This window comes from Thermobia domestica, chromosome 11 (genome assembly GCF_964235325.1).
Source record: "Thermobia domestica chromosome 11, izTheDome1.hap1.1, whole genome shotgun sequence".
Lineage (NCBI taxonomy): Eukaryota > Metazoa > Arthropoda > Insecta > Zygentoma > Lepismatidae > Thermobia > Thermobia domestica.
In genome coordinates, this window is record NC_137464.1 from 33,718,064 (window position 1) to 33,743,089 (window position 25,026).

At 37.4% G+C, this 25,026-nt stretch overlaps 1 protein-coding gene across 6 annotated transcripts in view; it reads right to left on the reverse strand.

Moving 5' to 3' along the window:
• TTLL5 (Tubulin tyrosine ligase-like 5) overlaps positions 1-25,026 on the reverse strand; it is a 462,868-nt gene that overhangs the window by 44,465 nt on the left and 393,377 nt on the right. For all 6 annotated transcript variants that reach the window (XM_081730322.1, XM_081730323.1, XM_081730327.1 and 3 more), the window contains one exon: positions 5,699-5,805. In XM_081730322.1, the coding sequence (XP_081586448.1) occupies positions 5,699-5,805 (107 nt within the window). The remainder of the gene's footprint in view (positions 1-5,698; positions 5,806-25,026) is intronic.

A 25,026-nucleotide genomic window follows, 5' to 3' on the forward strand; every position in this document is an offset into this window, starting at 1 on the left:
TTCAACGACAGAGCAGAAAGGGGTTTCTGCATCGAATTATTACGGGTGATGAGAAGTGGATCCATTACGAGAACCCTAAACGCAAAAAGGCCTGGGTGAAACCAGGTGAACCAGGTCCATCACAACCAAAACGAGATATTCACTGTGCAAAGGTTATGCTGTGCATATGGTGGGATATGAAAGGTGTGGTGTACTATGAGCTGCTGCAACCGGGTGAAACTATGAATGGAGAACGTTATCGACGACAATTAATGCGTTTGAAGCAAGCTCTGGCCAGAACACGACCACAATGGGAGAACAGACATGATAAACTTATTGTTCAACATGATAACGCTCGCCCACATGTCGCAAAACCGGTCAAAACCTATTTAGAAAATGTCGGATTGGAAGTTTTACCCCACCCGCCGTATTCACCAGACGTTGCTCCTTCGGACTACTACTTGTTCGATTGCATGAACAACGATTTGATTGGAGAGCGGTTTACTTCTTCAGAAGATATCGAAACATGGGTCTCTGACTGGATCGCTTCCAAGGATGAGGGCTTCTTTCGCCACGGAATCCGTACATTGCCTGACAGATGGGCGAAAGTGGTGGCTAGCGATGGACAATATTTTTCTTAAGGTATTTATGTATTTTGTGTTTGTACTACAGCTTCAATGTGTGCGTACCAACCGCACGAATTAATTCCTAGACCAAATATATATATAGGGTGGGCCATTTTAATCAATCCACAGAAATATTTGAAAAATGATAAAACAGAAAATTTTTTTGAAGTACACGTTATATATTGCTAACGGGAAAAACCAATTCCGCCAAAAGTACCCCTCCCCGCCCCCCATAAATGGGGGTAACTTTGAAATGTCAAATGGGAACATGGGTCGAGTAATACCTCGTTCGAAAGGTCTTGGAAAATTAAGTAACGCTGTACCAAAAGATATTTCATATTGTGCACCAGTTTCAAAATGGCCGCCATGATAAGGTTCGGAAACTCCAGTACCCGTAGTATGAAAACCATGGAAGGTAAATGAATGGAACAAAATTGAAATATGTAAATATCATAGGGCATATCGAATGGTGTTGTCCCTGTGATCCCAGTGGCCTCCTTGAAGGGGTCTTGGGAGCTAACTTCAAAATTTCAAATAGTAACATGAGTCGAGTGGTACCTCGGTCGATAAATCTTGCAAAATCAAACATCTTGCAGGAAAAAACGATTGAGGTGAAATGGCAGTGTTGTCAAAAGGCCGCCGAAACATAGTATCCGTGTCAGAGAAAAGGTTTAGTACCCGTAGTATGAAAGGATTGGAGATAAATCAACAGAAGAAAAACTGGAGTAGCTAACTGACGTAAGACACATCGAGAGGTGTTGTCGGGGTGACTCCAAGGGCTAACTGAAAGGTATCCGGGGCCAACTTGAAAATTTCAAATAGCAACTTGAAGCGAGTAACATCACGCTACATAAACAAATTAATATCAAACAGCTTCTGTAAGCATATTTTCGACATGAAACACCGTTTTCTAAATGATCACCAAGACATGGTGAGTGTGTCTAAGAAAACGTCTAGTGCCCATAGTATGAATACGGTTAGACATAAATGAAAATAACAAAAATTAAATAGGAAAACCACGGAGGTGTTCCAATGCTCGAGAATAATACAACAGAGATAAAAAAAAATATTAGAGTAAAATTGCCATAATATATATAGAGAAATCCAAGTCCTGCAAAATAATCTCTCCCTGCGCTCTGTATATGAGTGGGGTGGAAAGTAACAGTGAAAGTTCAAATGAGAACTCTACTTTAATTCGCAAATTAAGACTACCTTACAAATAGGTATGAAGTGGTTGAAACATTTGTTTGTAAGGATGACGCTGTAGTGACTAAAAAAAGGTGAAATTTTATTTGAATGGTAACGCATATCTGTATGGCTGAGTATGATTTGATGCGAAAACAGAAGGAACGTTATACGAAAGAAGTTGTCTAATAATCCAGCTGCTGGAACTTACAAACGTGTGAATTTGCTAATCTCCGTCGCCACAGAAACTTTTATGCAATGCGTGCTGGTTATTCAGAAAGCATTTCAGGGATATACGTACACACCGTTTCGTTCCTCAAGCTCACAGTATGACATGAGTGCTAATAGTTAATCAAAATGTAAATATGGCCATCTGCACTAACTCTGTGCACCGATTCTCTATCCATGAAGTCTGCCTTCCAAACAGCATTGGGTAGGTCAAGCGTACGCCCGAAGCGTTGTCCGGTCGGACACTGAAATTTTGAAGTTAGCCCACAAGACCCCTTCAGGGAGGCCGCTTGGATCACAGGGACCACACCAAACGATATGCCCTATGATATTTACGTATTTCAATTTTGTTCTATTCATTTACCTTCCATGGTTTTCGTACTACGGGTACTGGAGTTTCCGAACCATATCATGGCGACCATTTTGAAACTGGTGCACAATATGAAACATCTTTTGGTACAGCGTTACTTAGTTTTTCAAGACCTTTCGAACGAGGTATTACTCGACCCATGTTCCCATTTGACATTTCAAAGTTACCCCCCGTTGCCCCCATTTACGGAGGGCGAGGAGGGGTACTTTTGGCGGAATTGGTTTTCCCCCTTAGCAATGTATAACGTGTACTTCAAAAATTTCTTCTACGTTTTATCATTTTTCAGATATTTCCGTGGATTGATTAAAATGGCCCACCCTATATATATACATAAATATACAGGGAGAACCAAAAAAAATCTAAAACGTTTTCAAAAGTCTGAAAATCATACCTAATATGGTATTGGGCCTCCTTTTGTGTCCAAAACAGTTTGGGATCCGACGTAGAATGGACGTATACAGCTCCTGAATCATGGTGTGTGGAATTTTGTACCATTGCTCCTCCAAAACATGCTCTAGTTCCTTAAGGGATGCTGGTGGAGGATAATGAGACCGAACACGCCTTTCTAACTCTGACCACAATGGCTCAATGATGTTCAGATCTGGTTATTGTGGAACCCAGGGGAGGTGTAATAGCTCCTGGTCATGCTCCTCAAACCATGATTTCACCGTTTTTGCAGCGTGACAGGGTGCCAAATCATCTTGGTAGATGCCATCACCATCAGGGAACAATATTTGGGACATGAGTAGAACCTAGTCCCCCAAAATGGCCTCATACGCCTTAGCATTCATCATTCCATGCAGGGCTAAGATGGGACTTGCGGAAAACCACGATATCACTGCCCATACTGTAACAGAACCACCCCTATGCTTTACAGTTGGAGCGGACAGTTTGTATCATAGGCCTGCGACGGTGAAGGTCGATTCATCGGACCACATTACGTGTTTCCACTGCTCATGAGTCCACGCCTTGTGGTTCTTGCACTACTGGATACGCCTCTTCGCATCTACTGCTGTGACCAGGGGTTTGGCGATAGCGGCCCTGCCATGAATTTTCATTTTATGAAGTTCCCGTCGCACTGTTTTCGATAAAACCGGGTTCTGTAGGCCGGAATTGAGTTCAGACGTAATTTTCATTGCAGTGGTCTTCTTTTTAGCTGCTACAATCCGTTTTAATGCATCCGGTCCCTATTTGACAGGATTGTCTTTCAACCACTGTTGGCTTTGCAGACGTCGTTTGCCCATAAATTGTGTATGTCCTTGTGACATTGGACAAAGTACCTTTCGATACCCCCTCAATGTTCGCCACTGTTGCCACTGAAGCTCCAACCAGACGGGCACCAACAATCATGCCTCTTTGGAAGTCTGTCAGGTCGCCCATTTTACCACGCCACTTTCACACCACGACACTCACAGGTGAACTGGTTACTGCTGACAGAAGAGGAAGGTCCACATGACACATTGAAAACAAAAAACGATCGCCAACCGCACCACGCGTTATACAGTGGAGGGCCAAACTTACGTGTCCTATATGAAGTGTTTTTCGATTTTTTGTCTATCCCCTGTATATAGGGTATGTAACATTAATGCATGGCCAAAAGACGAGATGATTACGGACTCGGGTCCGATGTCGCTTCGTTTCCGAGATACAGGGTGTTTAAATGTCGAGTCCCTCCAATGGCTCACTATGGGAAAGTGAATGGAAATGTTCAATATTACATGAATACTATAATCAAGTGGAATTATGCCTATGCAAATACATTTATACTATCATAGAGAATGAAACTAATCAACATTTGGTGTTATTGGGTTGTCAGTGTTGCTAACTTGGTACAAAGTGTTATGTTTTCAAATAGCACTAGATGTCCACACATTAGGCAATGAGTAAGTTATTCTCATGTGTATTCATATGTAACGACACAATAACACTTTCATGCAAGAGTTGTGATCTATGAACCGTTCTTTCCTATTGTGCGCCGTTCACACTTGGACGCTTTGTCTTTTGAAAACGAAGCGGAATCTGCCTCATGTTTAGGAACGTTTCGATGCCAGCACTCATAAGCTAACATGTGGCCGTCTAGTGCTATTTGAAAACATAACACTTTGTATCAGGTTGGCAACACTGACAACCCAATAACAACAAATGTTTATTAGTTTCATTCTCTATAATAGTGTAAATGTATTTACACAGGCATAATTCCACTTGATTGTATTATTCGTGTAATATTGAACATTCCCATTCACTTCCCCATAGTGAGCCATTGGAGGGACTCGACATTTGAATACCCTCTATCTCGGAACAATGCGGCATCGGACCCATGTTTATGGGAACATTTTTACTTATTTGCATGTCCGCAATTACCTCGTCACTTTTGGCCATGCATTTATGTTACACCTGTATATAAACAGTAAGTCAACGAAATTATAGTAGTTCAACATTACCGTCCTCCATATCCAAGCAGAGTTGCCATTTCTCCGTGGTGCATCAGAACACACGCTGCAACATTGCTGGTATAATCACACGCTCCGATGCCAAAATGTGTTCACGCAGGTGAGTGCAATTAAACCAGCAATGTTGCAACGTCTGTTCAGGTGCACCATGGAAAGATAACAACTCTGCTTGGATATGGAGGGCGGTCATGCTGAACTGCAATTATTTCGTTAACGGTGTCTTCTTTGATATTATAAACACTTTATCTGAATTCAAATGCTACTTCTCTGAAATGGTAGGAACTTCTCGAGCACCCTGTATATACTGGGTTTCTTATAAGAAAAGATTTCACATTTGTGGTGATAAAAAACGTAACTGTGTTCACTTCAAAATGGTACTGATGCTGTGGTATTTTAGAATTGTACACCTGTTTCAATAGTAAAAAAAAAAAAAAAAAAAAAAAAGAAAAGAAAAGAAAAAGAAAAAAGAAAAAAATATGGATAGCCACCGTTACCAGTGAAGATATTAAGAAACTGCCTTTATTAACAAACTCAATCTTAAATATTCCCGGCGGGAGCTTATGTGGTTCACATTCCACGTTAATCAGTAGGTCCCGTCTCATATAGCCTCGCTGCTAAAAGGGACGTTAAACTCAAAATCAACTCAACTCACTTCGATTTTAATTATAAAAATAGCAAATGTTTCTATTAGGTACCCAAAATAGTTGTCAGATTTTCACGTGGTAGCACGACATGCGCTTCCAATACTGACCTGATTGTAAACTGATTTTACAAATAATCGCATGCCTTTAATCGCTTGGTAAAGCATATTTTCCACATAAGAATACTACGAACAACGCTAGAAAAATCATCAACCTTACCTAGGAAAATGGTTAACCCGTTGATAAGATGTCATTTGCCTTAAAGTATGTGGTTTTGGATGAACACCCGTCCATAACAAATTGAAATCTGGAATATTTGGATGGACCTGAAAAAGAGAAAGAAAAAACATTTTTGAGAATGTGATTTATTAATTGATCGTGTGCAGCCTTGCCTTGGAGAAAAAAAATATTTATGCTCTCACGTTTGATCATTTTATAAGTTGCTAATTATTTACATTATTTAAGTCTGTTAATGAAGTGCAAGATATATAACATAATTCTAATATTATGAAACGTAGGCTAATTATTATAAGGATTCTCTCGACAGGGTTGGAATAGGTGCTACAAATTGAAAAGCTTTTATGTATTTTGATTTTCTTTGTAATAGTAAACACCGCTTCTTTCAAGCAACGTCCTAATCAGATCCCTCTTTCCAGTGCTGGTTATTCAAACTTCGGCGTTGCAGAAGCTAGTTCTGATAAGAATTTCTATTTAAGTGAATACTGTTTCACAGTGTGAAACAAACTTCCAAACTGTGTGAATTCAATACTCAAACTTGAAGTAGTGCATCTATAAGTACTGGTTGCAATAGAATAATAAAATCAAAGATAGAACCTTCCTCGGATGCTGAATCTATACCAAGAAGCCATTACTCGCTATCCCAAACTAGTTTTGTTCTAAGGCGATAAAAGTTGAGATCAAAAATAGTTTACTTTAACCACTTTCGGGTTTAAGTACAGAGCTAAGAAAGGACATGAAACCTATCATTGGGACGCTGAATCAATTGCGAAAAACCGCATCTTTTGCTCTAGAGAAATCAGTATTGAAACCGGAAGAAATAGTAAATTTCAACAACCTTCGATCTCAGCAATGTTCATGGTAATAATATATCTTATCTTGAGATGCTGAATCGTTTTTACAAAAAACAGTTTTTTGCTATCTGTTACCGTTCTATGGCGATAAACTTGATTCGGAAGTAACAGTAAATTTGAACCACTTCCGGTTTTAGTAGAAAAAATGAAATGAAATCTTTAAGTTTTACGTCCCACGGTTATGCCGGTTAGGCTAAAGAAGACGGTGATTATGAGAAATGAATGAAATGGTGGAATGAAGAAAGTGGGAGGAAACGGGAGAACCCCGAGAAAAACCACGCACACGGTGTTTGTCCACCACAAAGTTCACTTGGCGGGAGCAGGGTTTGAACCCGCGACCCCATGCACCAGAGGTGAACAATCTACCACTGAGCCACCGCGGCCCCTGTATGCTAGAATATCACGTTGGTTGAGGTGGTACTAGAAACCCCTGAAACTTTGTCCCTGAAACTTCGCTAGCGTCCACTATTACTCCTTGCCGATGTTGTTTTGCCAAGAGTTCTGTAGATTATCATCACCTCACACCTAACACTGGCTACCTTACGACACACAAATTAACTATGCACCCACAATTTGAAATCGCTGACATTTAGAGAGGTCTTCCATTTTGCATTACCCCCTTTCCCAAGCTTCAGCACACACTTTTCGCCCTACTATGTACTCTGACTTACTACAGATTCTTACCATATCACTAAAAATTACCAGGTGCTGCACTTGCATCCTCAATGTTAAAACCTGACACTCGTACGTGCTACAAACTACATGTTTCTATTATTTTGATTACCATTTGTATTATACGTGTACAGGGCCATGTCGTGGGGGCGAGCAAGGCGACGGCCCCGGGCGCCGAAGTAAGGGGGCGAAAAATTCGGGAGAAAAAAGGAAAAAAGATAGGAAAAATTGCTTGGAATATATGTATGGGGCGCCGTCGTATACTCTAGCCCCGGGCGCTGATTTTCCACGGCACGGCCCTGTACCTGTATATGATTGGAAACATATCTTTCCTCTAATAACTTTTCACTCAGCCGAAAGTAGCGTGGTTTAGAAAGCAAGTGAGTGTTCAAACTATTTTAACCTTGTAAGTTATAATTCTTCACAACTCTGCATAAACTACAATTTTCATTAAAGGAAATCAGTACTTACAAATAGCCGTGCAATTTTTATACAAGAAATATTAAAACCTACTCTTTAAAAAAGTAGTGAAGAAGCTGGATAATTTAATCCTTTATTTAGTGATATTACAAAATGATAAAGACAGTATCTCGGGTTCAAACCCTGCTCCCGCCAAGTGAACTTCGTGGTGGACAAACACCGTGCTTGTGTGTTTTCTCGGGGTTCTCCCGTTTCCTCCCACTTTCTTCATTCCACCATTTCATTTACTTCTCATCTTCACAGTCTCCCTAGCCTAGCGGGCATAACCGTAGGACGTAAAACTCAAAGATTTCATTTCATTTCATAAATTTCTAATGCGAAGTAGTAACAACACTGTCAATCAATGTAGCTTGAACATACTGTAAACTTTCAATGTTCCACTGCAGTGATTTTGTCTTAATTACAACGGCTACAAACCGAATCAAGAATTAGAAAAGAGAGGACCATCTCAAGTAGATAAAGTGGATCGATTAGAAAACACAATTTTACGGCAATTACATTTATTACAAATCCTAAGTAAGTGAAAGGGAACATACTCGACCGCTTTCCTTCCTCTGATGAACACCTACAAGCTAGACGTCATTTTGTTATATTAAATGCAGATCACGTAAAAATCTGCAAAACTTAACCAGAAAAAGAATATTCTCTGTCACCATTATTTTCTTTTTGACGTCATACTGTTTGCGTCAGTCATCTTGTTTGAATATGTCATACTTCTCGAGCAGAGGATTTTAGTACTCTCCATGAGTTTACGTGACTGAAATCCGAGACGTGAATATGGCGGCAACGGAATAATAGGAAATGCGTTCCTGTAATAAACAAAGACGTATTTTGATGCCACAACAAAGGCTTGATATCAAGGTGAGCATGTGCTCACGCATCTGACTTCCCACCAGGCCATCTATTATGGAAACTAAAGTTTAGGGGGTCATCTTTTAAAAAACTGTCCATCTTAATACTTATTTTAATTGAAATAAAATTCTCCATTTATCTTTTTTACATAGCTACAAACGTATTTTTCAAAACCAGTCATCTACTTTGGTAGTTCTACTGAAATCATACTAAACAATTAGTTAAGTTCGTATGGCACTAAAGGAATCCGAATTCTGAAACTTCATTCACCTTCAGAACAGTAGCGTCATTTCAGATTTGGTTTGGTGGGGGAGGGGGCAAGACCCCTTGATATAAGTTAAATTTCGCGCTTTTCACTGACTTAGTACTACTATATTGATAAAATCTATATACATCTCAAACTCAGGGGTGGGGGCAAATGCCCCTCCCTGCCCCCCTCTAAATGACGCCCCTGCTTCAGGACGCAGGTATTTGTATAAGGAAAAAGTAAAATACGTTAGAAATTATGCATTAAAAAGGTACACAATGGCAGATACGCATTCAAGAACGATCTGGTTGATTGTGAGCATATAATTATTATTATTATTATTATTATTATTATTATTATTATTATTATTATTATTCAATTGACATAATTCTGGTTAAACTCGAACGTACACAAACCCCAAAGTACAAAACAGGCTATATAGAAACTTTTAATTATTTTTGGTTAATAAATAAATAAACAATACAGTTAGGCTGCAATTATTACTAAAACTTGTATAATAATATAAAACCGGTAAATCTAAATTGTATTTATTTCAGCCCTAGGATATATAATAATTATTATGAATTTTCGTGGTTAAATGGACGGCGTATGCACCTTCGCCGTCCAGGTTTGGTTCCCGGTGAGAGCTCATGTGGTTTTAGGTTAGGCTGTAGATTCACATATCATACAGCTTCGGTGCTAAAAGGGATAAATATTCCAAACTGATCATAACAATATACAGTCCATTACTACTATTAGTTGTATGATACACCTGTCATTACAAAAGCGTTCTCTTCTCTGATAACTACCATTCTGTATTTCATTTACATTTCAGTATTTGATGTCTGTACGCTCATCGGAAGAACATACGTGATACTGGTTACTTACCAGAGTGTGATTTCTGTTACATGTTTTTTTGTGATGGAAAACACCGTGTGCATGGATTTTCCCGTTTCTTCGCACTTTCTTCATTCCACCATTTCATTCATTCTCATCACCACCGTCTCCTTTAGTACACGGCATAACCGTGGGGTATAAAATTGAAAGATTTCATTTTCTGCTGTAAGTACACTAGTTGACACGTGTGATATGTAGTAATGTACAATGTGCAATACCCGTTTTCTAATACAGGTCACAAACACATGTGCATGATTGGCATAGTAAGTCATTTTGGTGGAGCGTGCCATAGATGTGTGATAAAATTTTGTTGGTGTGCAGAAAGAGTTGTATTTTTACATCAACCTCATATCAATGACGTAACTGTGGGCATTAAACCATTTTCACCAACAGAGACTTTTAAAGTTGGTGTTACCTGCAAACCGGTTTCAAGCCGGAAAGAACTGCTCTGAGCTCTCAATGAATATTCATGCTGACCAATTTCGGAAACAACACTGAAAACTGTATATAATGGATCTGAAGCTGAAAAACACACACACACAAAAGGCTCTTTGTTACAGTACCGTAGTTCATAAACTTGTACGATGAGCACGTCTTGATATCAATGTGACTTTACTTTGGAGAACTGGAAACCTAATTTGGCTATATGACTTTAATTCACATTTGTTATTTTAATCGATATGCGGTAACGAACATACGTAGGTCCAATGAAATCTCCACCCACCCTGTGCTGTGTCCAAGGGGCTTTTCAACCTGAGAGACTTGCAATTTATGAAATAGACATCGTTAACGTAATTTGAGCATCAACCAGTGTGCGTATCTTCCCTTCTAAATAACGATTTTTCCCCTTTAACTTATACTGACCAGCCAAAACATATGACCGCCCGCTGCTTTTTGAACGAAGTCATTGAGCTGATAAGAGCCACAACAAAACATACAGAAGATGGTGACAGGGATATCACTCGATTAGTCAGTGTGATATTTGTGCGTAGAATGAGAAAGCTGGTGATACGCCCAAGTTTAATTGGGGCCAAATTATGATAGCCAAAGGGCTGGGAATGATTATCTCGGAAACACAGTGCGATTTGTGAGTTGTGTTTTCCTAAGATGAGAAAAGGAGGTGGAACCAGAACCAAACCACATGAAATGGGGCACATTTCATTAAAGATGTTAGACATCGTAGTGTGTCGAGGTTGGTACAACAGAATAGCGCGCCAACTGTGGCCAATGAACAGAAGACTTTACCGGTGGACAAAGCACGAGTGACTGAGCGCACAGTTCATCATATAGTGTTAGATATGGGCCTCCGCAGCCGATATTTCACACGTGTACCAATGTTAACCGTACGGCATTATCCATAACGACTGGAACGGCCCATCGTCATTGGATCAGAGAACAACGGTACAAATTTGTGATATCCCATGAATCACGATACTGCCTTCATTACATCTATGACCAGGTCAGAACCCGTCGTTTCCCAGGGAAACAGCTGTTCGGAACGTCCACAGTGTAATAATAATGGCGACTCCATTATGATTTGAGGGAACCTTCACTTTCACATGGTCATCCATGGGCCTGGTAGTACGTGTAGATGGCACCATAATGGCTCCTAGCTATTAACAAGTCATTGCTGATCACGTACACCCATTCATGTTTACACTTCCAACTGTGAACAGCATCTTTCACCAAGATAATGCTTCTTGTCCCAAGGCCAATGCTGTGCTACAGTGATTCGAGGTGGAGCTCAGTGGTGAATTTCGATGCAATGGATCCTAATTCTAACTGATCCTAACTCAATTGAATATCTTTGGGACGCCACTGAACGTCAGATTTGAGATCATAGATCTCCTCTACGAAATTCATAGGAATTAAGTGAGTTGTGTACGCAGATATGGTTCACCATGCGTTCAGCATCTACTCAGTTCTCATTGCTTCCATGACAAACTGCAATGTTACTGTCCTGTAAGCGAAAAGTAGTCATATCAGATATTAGGTAGATGGTCATAATGTTATGCCTGGTCAATGTATATCTCCACGACGTACACCTCATTGGCAAAACTATTCATTTCATAAAGGCGATGAATAGACTTTGAGCAGAAATAAAACTGTCTGAATGACATAACAATATTATACTATCTCATCTGGCTGCAGATTTATAAAACCTATGTGCCCATTAGAATAATGAAATTCCAGGAAAGGCATTCATACTTTGGTGAAATTTCTGGTTTCCCTGCTGCAGAAATAACAGAAATTGGTTACCCATGAGAAGAGATAGAGTTTTCGGGAGAACACAGATAGTTCTTTCAACAAAAACACTTCTGAGTCGAGACGTCACTTTCACATCTTTCCGAAACGAGACGACCTCCACTCTCATCCCGTAGGCAATTCTAATGTTACGCACATCCACAATCTTGTGGCGCGAAATAAGTATTAGACACTACAAAAACAAACGAGTAACATCAAGGTTTCTTAAGGAATGCAACGGGTATCGCAATTATTATTCTCTAGTTGGCTGATTTGGAGTTTTGTCTACCTTTCAGCACCGACACTATGAGACATGGACCTAAAGCTCACTCATTTTTGAATTTTAGTAAATAACAAACAAAATAAGGAATACCCAAAATGTATTTTAAAAAAAAGTGAGCCCGATCATCATCATCGTCGTCGTCATAGGTATTCAGCCATTATTGGCAGGTCACTTGCCGCAACTGAGAAGTTTCCATGCTCCACGGTCTTCCGATAACCTCTCTGTCTTCACGTAGATTTTTCTGTTTTCATACTCTCCATTAATTGTAGTCTCTTCCACCCCTTCCTCTCTTTCCTGCCACCATACCCTCTCGCACGTCCCTTATGATACAATTCTTCTTATTAATATCTAGAACTTTCTTTTCTCCCCTATTATTTCTAACGTCCTCTCATTCATTTTCCACTCGACTCAGATAATTCGTTCCATTCTTCTTCACGCTCACATTTCGAAAGCTTCCAGTCGTTTCTCATCATTTTTTGCGTTATGTCCATGTTTCTGGCCCATATAGTACAATACCACCACAAGAAGCATTTTATGAGTCTTCTTTTCAACTCTTTGTTCAAGGTCCTACAAAGCAGTACAGTGAAACCTCTCTAAAGCGGACAGGCGTGGGGAATCAAAAATTGTCCGCTATAGAGAGGTGTCCGCCTTAAAGAGGTTTCAATATTTTCTTACGTAAATTAGTAAGCATTGTAATATGCAATTAGAAAAAATATTTTTGCATAAATCATGTATTCACGATTATTACCAAAATGTTACTGTACCTGCATTATCCTCCGCCATCCAATACTCTATGTTCGAGGCACAACATGGAAATAAGATGTTATAGTTCTCTGCACTTTACATTTATCATTACTTACTACGTTTTCAGTATGTTCTTTAATTTGTGGATTAATTGCAGTTCAATAGTGTCTTTTTATTTTATTTTATTTTTATTTTATTTATTTATTTATTTTTTAGAAATATGCGTAACCGCGGGCAAAAACTACCGAACTTGTATTCTGCTTGATTAGAGATTCCAGTGGGACAGCAGAATAATGTGCCATCCCAAATAGGGGACAACTGTCAATCACTTTTGTGTCTAAAACAGGTTGGGTGGGAATGGGATGCAAAATGTTGTCAAAATGCTTCCTTGGTGACATGTATGAATTACTAAAAATGCATTTTTACAGTAATTTTCAACTTGTTTCTAAAGAAAGTGTCCGTAATATGGAGGTAAATAGTACCTATTAAAGACAGAAAAGACTGTCCGTGTCCATACTAGAGAGTGTCCGCTTTAGAGAGGCTTGCCAATATGTTTTTTCCTATTACAGTGTTTGGGAATTACAAAATATGTCCGCTACGGGAGGTGTCCGCTTTATAGAGGTGTCCGTGGCACTAATAATACTACCCAAGTATCGAAAACTAGTTGTCTGTTCTATTTTCTCCCCCTCCTACTTCTGTATTTGACACCGACCCTTTCGTTCCCATCACCATGGCTTTTTTTTTTCACATTTATTTTAATCCTATATTCTTCACAGCCCTTCCTCAAGTTTTCTAACATCTTATTGATTTTTCTCTTTAGATTCTGCAACAAGCACCATATCATCTGCAAACCGTATACACCTAATCATTATATCTCCTGCTGAAATCCTGTCTTCATTTTGTAGGCTTCTTAGATATATATTAAATATTGCTGGTGAGAAACAGCATCCATGTCTAACTTCCCTTCCAACTGCACTCTCCTCTGTCATTTCCTCCCCTATTCTACCACTTACTTGTTGGTTCATATATAAGTTTCTTATGAGTTTTCGATTTTTCCATTCCAACCCAACTTTCTTTAGAAATTCAGTAATATCTATAAACTAACATGTTTCTAAGCCTTTCCTTATACACTAAAAATTTGGGTGCGCAGGTTATGACGTCATAACTGTTAGGCACCCAAATTTTACACTATACGAAACGATCTAACAACAATTATTAAGGCCTGTGACAAACATCTTGGTATTTCAGCTAAACGAATAAAACGTAAGCTCTGGCTTGACGTTGCCAAGTGGTAAAGGGGTGTGGCTATGGGTAAACAGACAAACTACAGCGCGATCAAGTGACAGGGGTTAGACGTGGATGTGTACAAAATAAACGTGGCAATACCGCTGGCCTCTCATTTGCTAGTAGGATTTAAAGGGAACTTGGAGCGCCACCTTCAAATGCCAATATGTTTGTCAAGCCGTTTAGTTCACGTTTTGCACATAAATCTACCCACTTTTTACAAATTTCTGATGTTCTTCACTGTCTTCAAATTATTCATTAACAATAAAAGAAGAAAAAGAAGTGAGATGAGCGAAGAGCCTTATATGTGGGATTCGAACCACATTAGCTCCTACTGGTAATCGAACCCGACTCTCCAGCACCGAAAGCTCGTACGGTAACCATACAACAACAAGGGATATATATTATTGTCCAGTGTGCTTATTTATACACAGTCTACATTAACATGCTCTCAAAGAGATGTTTACTATACGGACATGTAGCTTGAGTCTAAAAGGGCCATTGTCACTTTTTGGCAAAAATGAGATGTTCGTCAAATTTTAACTCCTATAAATGGATATTTCCTTGTACAAGAAAAGCAAATATTAATATGAATAGTATATATATTTCAAACTATTTCGTGTTGACATTTGCCCTTCTTGCACAAGAAAACACCCATTCATAGACGTTAAAATTGAAGAGTATTTCATTTTTGCCAAAAAGTGACATTGGTCCTTTTAGACCCAAGCCACAGATTATATATATATTTGCGACCTATCTAATTCACATAATTTTGAACTCTACAGTGAACACTTTATTACACACAAACAATACCTAAAAACTAAGACTTAGATGTAGTCTATGCTTGGCGGAAAATATTTGATTGTAGATTAGATACGGGAAAAGCTCATATTTCTAAACATTTAAAAAAAATCAATCATTGGTTGCATTTACACGGAATTAGCTTTTTCATTTTCTATAGATTGAATGAAGACAAAAGTCCTCAAGGCATTACAAAAGCATAGCGCTATAAAAAGCTATTCTCTGCTCTTCTTTTCGATCGTCACACTGGAAATTTATTCTTTAAGACGGATGTATATGATCGTAAAACCATATTTTCATCACCTGTTGTCGTGTTTAAATGTCAAGGGCGATAGGGAAAAAACACTGAATTAAAGTATAGCCTATAGCACAGTTATATGATTTTAAAGAGACCACTTTTTATAAATCAACACAGAAAAGGAGAACCATGGCATAAAAAAATGGAATTAGTAATGACTAAAACTCTATTCACTAAACGAAGGAAAATCTTTTCAATCTTGTATTTTAACTTTATGTTTAAAGTTTATTCTACTGTGTTGTATTAAACAAAAGACTCATATATTCGTATTAAGCACGGTTAACTTTTGGCTAATTAAATATTTCTGACATTTTTCGTACTCATCATCTCAGTACGTGTCTTAACAACTTAAAAAGAAAAGAGAGAAAGAAAGAAAAGCTTATATAATTTGACAAGAAATATGTAGCTTTAAGTTCTTTCCATTATTGCGCCTACATCATCGCATAGCAACAACCCTTTAGTTTTGATAGAAGTGAACTGCATAGTGAGTATTTCGTGTTTTGAAATCTAATATCAACACTTGATAGAAAGGAGGATAATTGCTGTAAATTATGGAGTGCACTTTTCGAGGAAACAGATGCACTAAACCTATTCAAAATAATGCAATATATAATCGCTATATCAGTCAGTAATACACATTTCGATGGGTATTTAATGTAATAAAAGTTTTAGTCAGAAACAGAATATCAAAAGACCTTGTGTGTTCGATGAACTTTTAAAATTAAATCTCAAGTTTTCTAGGAGAGAATTTCCAAAAGTTGCTGACCTGACGGTGAAATATCGCGCCATCTATGGAAGAACAACTGTCTTGTCTAGTTACGTCAGTTCGTTGGAAGCAGTCATTTCAACCAAACTCGTTGTGTGTTAAGCTCTCATACTGCATGACAATGCTCCAATCCACATGATTGTTGTTGCCAAGGATGCATTGAAAGACTGTGGCTTCAAGAAGATTTAATACCCACCACACAGTTTCGATTTAGCACTGCCATGTATAAGAGAGCTCACCGCACAGTGACTGATTCAAATAACTGCCTCCAACGAATTGAACTGTCGCAGCTACACAGTTGAAATTGATACATTATTTTTTTCATAGATAGCACAATGTGTCATGAACGCTTATTACCAGTGACGCCGATATTTCAATGCCAGGCAGGAAACTTTTGAAAATACCCTCGTACCAAACGATTTATGGGAAATAAAACTTATCTTAGCGCAATGAGGAGCTTCCAAAAAACATGAATAAACCATACGTGTACAATCTCTTAACGTTCTGTGTCATTTTTTTATTTAGTTCTGTATAGTATATGTTGTGTTAGTGTTAGTAGTTAGTAACAGTGAGGGCTGTAAGTGATAACTTATATAAAAATCTTGTTTCAAATTCATGTCCCCAACACAAGTGTCGGTGGTCTTTGGACTTGCATTCAGTTCAACTTGGCAACCCTAATTCTACGTAGTTATTGACGAATGGAAGTACGAAAAAATCGGCACGTAGCAATAAAATGTTTCTACGAAATATTACACCGTAGTAACGCTAACATAATAATGAATAAAAGGAGGTGACTGACAATATCCTTTATTAATCATTAACAATTGCGTTTTACTCTCACCATAAAGTATGCCAATTGTGAATCAATGTCGTAGTAGCAATTATGTACCTTCGTTTTCACATAATGTGCTTATGAAATATGGGGAAAAGTCATATGAGAATTAGCCAATGAATCAATGTGACTCAAATTAATCATAACCTCCTTCGGCTGTTTTCACAAGTATTCTTTCGGATAGCAAAAGAATGTAAATTCCCACTCTCCCTTGTTCCTCTGAAGGCCAGTGTTGACAGTAACTATCAATGATACGAAAACAGCAAAATAATGTATTTTATAATATTATAGTTCCCATTCAATGTATTGGAAGTTCTAGCCGCTAAATAATTGTTTTAAGTTACATATTTATAATGCATAGTGTGGTACAGAAAAGAAGAAAAACAGAACTCAAAATTTAATTCGAGCACATATGATTTCTATCCTTAGATACTGAGTATGATATACCTATATTAATAAAATTAGACCCTAATGGTAAGTGGGGTTCCAATCAACGGGGAAGGGGAATTTTCCCCTCTTGTCAAAGAATAATTTCTTTCTTGGTAGCGAAATATTTACAGTCATTTCGTATACATCATTATCAAAAAATAGTTTCCCTCGGAAAACAGTTTGATTTAAACCCTGATGGTAAGAATAATATTCGTTTATTCGGTTGGTGGAAACTAGCTTGAAATTTCCAATAATGAGATTCGTATTAAACTACTTGTATGTACAGTATAGTATCGTTTATCCGACCTGCACTTATCCGACATACCGTCACGCAGAAAAGTATCAATTGGCAACAAGAACTGTTGTAGTCTATTTTTTGTTACTTCCAATTCTATCACATAATTAGTGTGACTGCCTACACTATGATTTATGTGTCTATCATTCAGAGCAATGCATTTTATTTATAGTGATTTCTTTCAATCACCACAGGACTGAATTTTTGAAGTACTACTGTATGTACTGTATTAGACTTCAGGTAATTCTGTAAGTTCATATTTTTAAACTTTCTTGTAAGTTCATATTTTTCTTGTTTTGTTGTAAAACATGATTATTAGGATCGTAATGTGTAAAATTATACCATATTCGACGTTTAATAGGCTTGTTTCTTAACACCTCCCTTTATTCAGCACCTTCACTTATCCGATGTTCTGCCGACGCGTTGATGTCGGATACGCGAGAGACTACTAAATTAATGGAAAAATCATTTATATGAACAACCAACAATTGATATGATGTTTTCTTCGCAGCAGACTCAATGTATTTTACGGAAATTCTAATTGAAAAATTAAATGGTTTGAAAAAAAAACATATATAAGGATCTATTAAAATTTAAAAAAAATAAAAAAAGGCATCTAATTAACACTGACGAGGGAAGGGTGTTATGTCACTCAGAGATAATGTGAAAACAAGAATTCATCTAGAATCGAAGTTCCCAAATAGGTAATGGAAATAAAGATCTGCTACATTTACATGTCTAGTAGAAGCGAAAAAACAAATTCCATTATCAATCTCGAAGTGCATATCTTATGTAAAGAATTTTCGTGGGAAATACTAAAAAAACTATTACACCACAAAAATTAGCCGTAACTTTTAAAGAAAAGATTCGATATTTTGGAATGACCGAACACCGAAATCATACGATTAGGAATTATGTGACAAGTAATCACGAATGAAATTATTTCAGGAACTTTCGAAGCTGGGAACACTGGGACACTTACTTTTAAATATTATAAGTAATTTGAGTGTACATTGACATCAGTTGAACTTCGTTAACATTAATAAATAGCTTCTCCAGCGACAATTCTATTATTTTCTGTTATCCTCACACAAATGATGAATTATATGCTGTTAAAATGGGAGCACACATTCCTTTTTATAGTCATTTTTAGGTTTTGGCCAGAGTGGTTTCTAAAAGAAATTTATTACGAAATTTATTTTATGAGTATGTAAATGTACGTCATAAGCATATTCATATCAATAATCTGGCAACACTGTGTGTACATTTTACATACTGAAAATCGCAGAATATTTTTCATCAAGCAAGAAAAAAAAATATCCTGGTTCACACCTCCAAGGACAATTCAATAAAAACACTGCAAAACCTGTTATGCAACATTCGTAGCATGGTTCGCAGAATACGTGAACGAATTCGAAGAAGCCAGTTCAAATTCATACTAAACTTGTTTACCTGGTCCTGACATGTTAAGGTGTGTCGAGTTACCAGAAGTTTTTGTTACTTAGTACGTGTATGCTCACAAAATGTTTATTTTTTCATTCATCTAGCACTTTCATCTTTTCATGAAAAAAATCCTAAATATTACAACAATAGCAACTACTGTTCTTACTACAGAAAATTAATGAAGTACGACCGCAGATTTAAAAAAAAAAAATCAACTATGTATGTACAATGAACCTGTGCTACATCAATACAGAATCACCTAGTAACCTAGAAACTATAAAGCAACATTTATCGCGCCTTAAAAAAAAAAAAAAAATTACTTGTGTTTCCCATACAACGGCGTAGCTTGATTTATCGAGGCGGAATGCAATTTTGGGACCCCCAAAAATAGTGAATTACCCCCTTTCCGTTCACCTTAATGCTACACGCTAAATTATTCAGGCAAAAGTCAGCGTATACAGTCAATTAATGCAGGCAATCGGTCTAGGTGGTCCAAAGTCGGCGAAAATGGTTGCTCGACCATCTCTAAAAATTACACAAATTGAAGTGTGATGAACTTTGTGTATGGCAAGGTCAATAACATCATTAATGTTGTCGTATGTACAATCCGCGGCAAAAAACCTGCAACATGAGGATGTAAGTTTATTGTGAAACTACGCATAACAGCACAGGGAATGAACATAACGTCGAAGTGGAACGAATCACGCCAGGATAAACCTCGGCCTCCTCCCGTGCACACTTATTTTGGAGCAAAAGACTTCGTCATTTCACAATAAGCTTATATGCTCATGTTGCAGTTTTTTTGCCGCGGATTGTACAAGTGTTCCTGAATGCCGGCCATCTTTGTTGTCGGTGGAGTGCCAATTTTTGCATTTGCAAGCATTTACGAAACCTACAATGTCAGGACGTACGAATCAGACGAACACCAAATAAAAACGAATGTTTAGAGAGACTGAGGTACACGGGGAACATATACTCCTGCTTCTAAATAAATATGCAGGGTTACAAAAGTACAGAAAATTACACTGTTAAACGGGCTGTAATATGGAATGACATGAAGTGGAGATTCGTAAGTTTTGTGCTGAATACTATTGCATGTAAAGAGTACGCAGAATTATCCACAGCTATGATACTAGTGGCACCGTAGATTTATGGGGGTCCGAAAATTGAAGTTTGTGATTTTGGTGCCATTTTTGGGGCGTAATATTTCAGGAGGGTAAAGCGCTAAAAATTGCCGCTTACGCCACAAAGTAATTCTGTATGTGAATAAACTATTGAATAAAAAAAAGAAAAATGACATTACATAGAGCAAAAAGTGAGGACATGGTAAAAAACGCGAAGAAAGCACTGCGTAACGATGGTCGTGACCCGGAAAATTTTAAATGTTTTTATATGTTTCATGCTAATCTCAAAAACTACGCATAGTTCAACAATTAGGTCCGCTTTTGTTTGTGTTCACCTGTGCAAAAGCTTGCGAGTGGTTTTTGTACCATCTTTCTAGCTCCGTGATCATTGCCACTTATATATGGTACGGGGGTTACGCTCTCCCTTGCAGTCACGACACCCATCGTCGAACTGGACCGCGGTATTAAGGCACTTAATGTATCAGCAAAGTATCATTAAAATCCAATCCCAATTACGGAAGTTAATATGTTCACAATGTTGCGTTACACCTATCTATCCTATCCTGCTGAAAATGGCATATTTGTGGAAAACATTTAAAATGATTGTTGTTTCTCTTCTCTTCTATAGCATTACAGCAATAGCTTTTAGTAGTTGTAATTACAACGAGTTTTCGCAATTACACGATTTAAGCAGTGTTGCAAACTTCAGCAATGTTTATCACATCTCCAGAACGGTTTGAGATACTGAAGCGCTGTAAACGGCAAAATAATTTACACATCCATTACAAACCATACAAGTAACTTGATGATACTTATCTCAGCATTTTTTTTCGAAATAAAGGCTTTCAAAAAAAATCAAGCTCTGGTACCTTCGTTCTCATTCGAGACAAGTCATACCATGACCATGGTATCCAACACTAAAGTACTTTCGATGTGCATTATCCTGTACATCTCCGTTATGATGCATTTGCGTTAGAGGTTTCCGAACTCTGGATGTTCGTGATACTATAACATCCTAAGTTTGCAACACTGAATAATAAAAGTGATATTTTATGTTTACGTTTGACACGTTGATTTGAAATATGTAATAATCTGATGTAGTGCTATTTGAAAAAATATAACTTTATATTAAGTTGGCAACATGTCCCACTCCTTAAAACTTGCTTCGTACAAGGTTTCGCCTTTCTCTCTCTCTTGGTTTGTCCGTTATAGCGAATGGTCAAGATAAATTGGCAATCATCATGGAGCTAGAAAGATATATATATATATATATATATATATATATATATATATATATATATATATATATATATATATATATATATATAAAACGCCACTCGCAAGCTTTTGCACAACTGAACACAAACAGAAGTGGGTTTAATTGCTGAACCATGCGTAGTTTTTGAGAATAGAATGAAACATAAAAACATTTCAATTTTTCTGAGCCACGACCATTATTACGCACGTGCTTTCTTCTTGTTTTTACCATGTCCTTACTTTTTTTTTTTTTTTTTTGCAATAGTTTATTCACATACAGAATTACTTTGTGGTGTAAGTGGCAACTTCTAGCACTTTGCTCTCCTGAGATATTACGCCCCAAACATGGCATCAAAATCACAAACTTCAAATTTCGGACCCCCATAAATCTACGGTGTCAGTAGTATCATAGCTGTGGATATTTTTACAATTGTGGATATTTTTATACCGTGTTCTGCATTTCAGCAAGTTTCAATCAAATGCTTCAAAAACCTTTTCCTATAATAACAGTAAGAGCGGACCATCTGTAAGTTAACGAGGAAAAGAAAACAAAAGCACGCTCTAATTTTTTTTTAAGTAACAATCAACCGCGACCGAGACAGTACACCAGCCAGAATTAGGGAATGATTTAAGCACACTGGAAACTGTGCTTTAAGGTTCACCTCTTTGATGCGTTGTTGGACTACGCATATACTACCACCAGCTTTGTCGTATGCTTGTCCTCTACAGCCCTGAATGTCCAAATCCATCTTTCTTGATCTTGTCCAAAATCAATATCGTCAGATCTACATTTTCCCAGAAAATAAAATCGACGAAACATTGTACAACTTCCACTTTCGCGCAATCCATTTTCACATACTGTACAATTTGACTATTTGGGTTCTTGTGGGAAACGTCGGGCGTAGTAAAAAAAAACTTTGTTTCCCTAACCTGCAATCTTGCTCTGTATTTGCCGATGGTACGTACCGGTACCCCTTCTTGTAGTCTCCGAATTTGGTTTGTATGTTCATTGACTTGCATTTCTACTACAACAACGATATACCATTGCAAAACTATGGATAATTTACTCTATCCTATTGTCGGTTATTTCCAGTTTGGTATTTATCTTCTGCATTACTTGCTCTAATATTGAATCCATCTGCTGTCCTATTTGTAGTTTTACTTGTTCCAGCCCGGAATCCAAATTTCGTGTTACTTGTTCCAATCTGGAATCCAAATTTTGGGTTACTTGTTCTAGTCAGGAATCCAATTTGGAATCCATCTGTTCCAAATTTTGTGTTATGGAATTAATTTGCTGTGTCACGGAATTCATTTGCTGTCCCAGCTGTCGTAAAAGATCCATCACATCCGTTGAAGTCTCAGTTGCTGGAATATTGACATCTTCAACTCCTGTACTGGTATTCATTTTAGTTCTTCGATATATTCTTTTTATTATGTAGTAAAATGTAATCCGTGATGTTGAGACAGTTTACTAAAACTTCTGACTAATCTCAAGGTCTCCACGGTTTCGGCACCATATAAATATGTAACGTTAAGTCTCCCGTTACATTCCCTGGTTCCAAATATATTGAATATTTATAAAGTACATGAGATTACAACGAATCACACAACACAGTTATGCACTTATGGATATATATATTTTTCAACATATACTGTATTTGTCACATTAAAATAATATACATCCAATTCTAACAATATGGTTCTTCGTTCTATCTTTTACTAGTTACCTTAACAACAAGATAAACAAGTTCTCATAACAACGAAAACAAGAAATATACCGATATAATACAAAATATTTTAAATTGTTTCTTTATATATTTTCTTCTTCTTAACCGCTTGTGTTCTTTTAAATAGCACTTTTGCCCGTAAATAGAAACAATACTTATAAGTATTACCTGATCAGCGAACGAGTGCGGGCGGCCGGTTTTGGAAGCAGCAGTGCGGAAATGCAAGCAGCAGCAAGTTTCTAACCGGATTACTTGTAATCAATCTATCACAGTTCTTTTTGTCACAGTGTTCATAATAAACCACTTCACGCATATGCTCAAGTCAGGGGCAGATCCAGGGGCGGGGCGATCGGGGCGATTCCCCCCTCAGAATAGGATATTTTTTATTTTAAAAATAAAACCTAAGAATTTTAACCTTTGTATTATAAATGTAAAATAAAACCTAAAATAGGTAGGCCTTACTTTTTTTTTTTTTTGTTTTACGTTGCAGAATTTAAATAAAGCAATAAATTGCAAGAAATTACTTATTTTACATTGACATTCTTGCTCAAAAAAGGTCCATCTTCGAAATCGCAGGTAGCCATTTCTGTTCTAGAAATTGCAGGCAATAGCTACTTCTCCTTTTCTAAAGCTGTTTTACTTTTTTTTTTTTTTTTTTTTTTTTTTTTGCAATACACTCTTACCTTGATTTGACTTAGAACAACCGCCCCCCCCAAACATTCAGCCTGGATCCGCCCCTGGCTCAAGACAAACCGTTTCAAAAGTTATTGAAGTTATTTGCAGAACATCTTAAGTAACAAGAAAAAAAAAACTACAACAAAAATACACTCTCCATATTAACTTGCGAACAAACTAGCGAGCAGCGTTTTACAGGCTGCTCCTGTTTTATAATGACATCGAATAAAACGTAATCAATTTTTATACAATCTGCTTAATACACGGTAGAAGCTCACTGAATTGTCAATTGTGCTATGTTGTTCTTAAACTGGTAATTTCCGTTCATATATCACTATTAACAATACATCTACATTACTGCAGGAATGGTTCACTACAACCACATAACTTACGGCGTTCTTTATTAAGTGGAAAGAGATTAGGCTATGCGTAACATCCAAACTGCAACTTTTAAAAACCGTTGGATACACTGCAGAGTGAAACTCTCCGCTCCCCTGTCCCACCGCGCTTGCCAAGAAAGTTATGTAAACACAACAGCAGCGCCATCCTTCCAAAACTGCACTGCTATCCTGGCCAGGTAATACATACAAAATATATATATTATCGCTGTAAAAACACCGCGCTCTTGAAGTGGAATAACATATCCAAAATCACCGATATTAAGTGTCAAATCAATAACTTTCGAGATCGCCAATCTCATTGGTGACAAGTTTAGATTACACTTAAGCTAAGTTTAGACGAAAAGGGACAGGGAATTCGGCTGACTCGGGAATTAACAGGGATAACGCCAAAGGGGGTGCTCTTCGTCATTATTTATTTAATTCGGTTTTACTTTCAAATATGATATATTGTTTAACCTTACTACATTCACCGTACGAAGAATTGATGTTTCAGCTAGTAGATAAATAAAAATAAACATACAATGATGGTAATTTAAAATTATTATTATTATTCAAATAGCAAAACAAAAAAAGTACTGGAAAGTATAACAAGAAACATTGTTTTAAATTATATCATTCGTTTTTTGTTAAAAAAAATCAAAGATTCGAAAATCTGCGGGCCACTATATGACCGCCAATGCTTTAAATAATAATAATAATAATAAT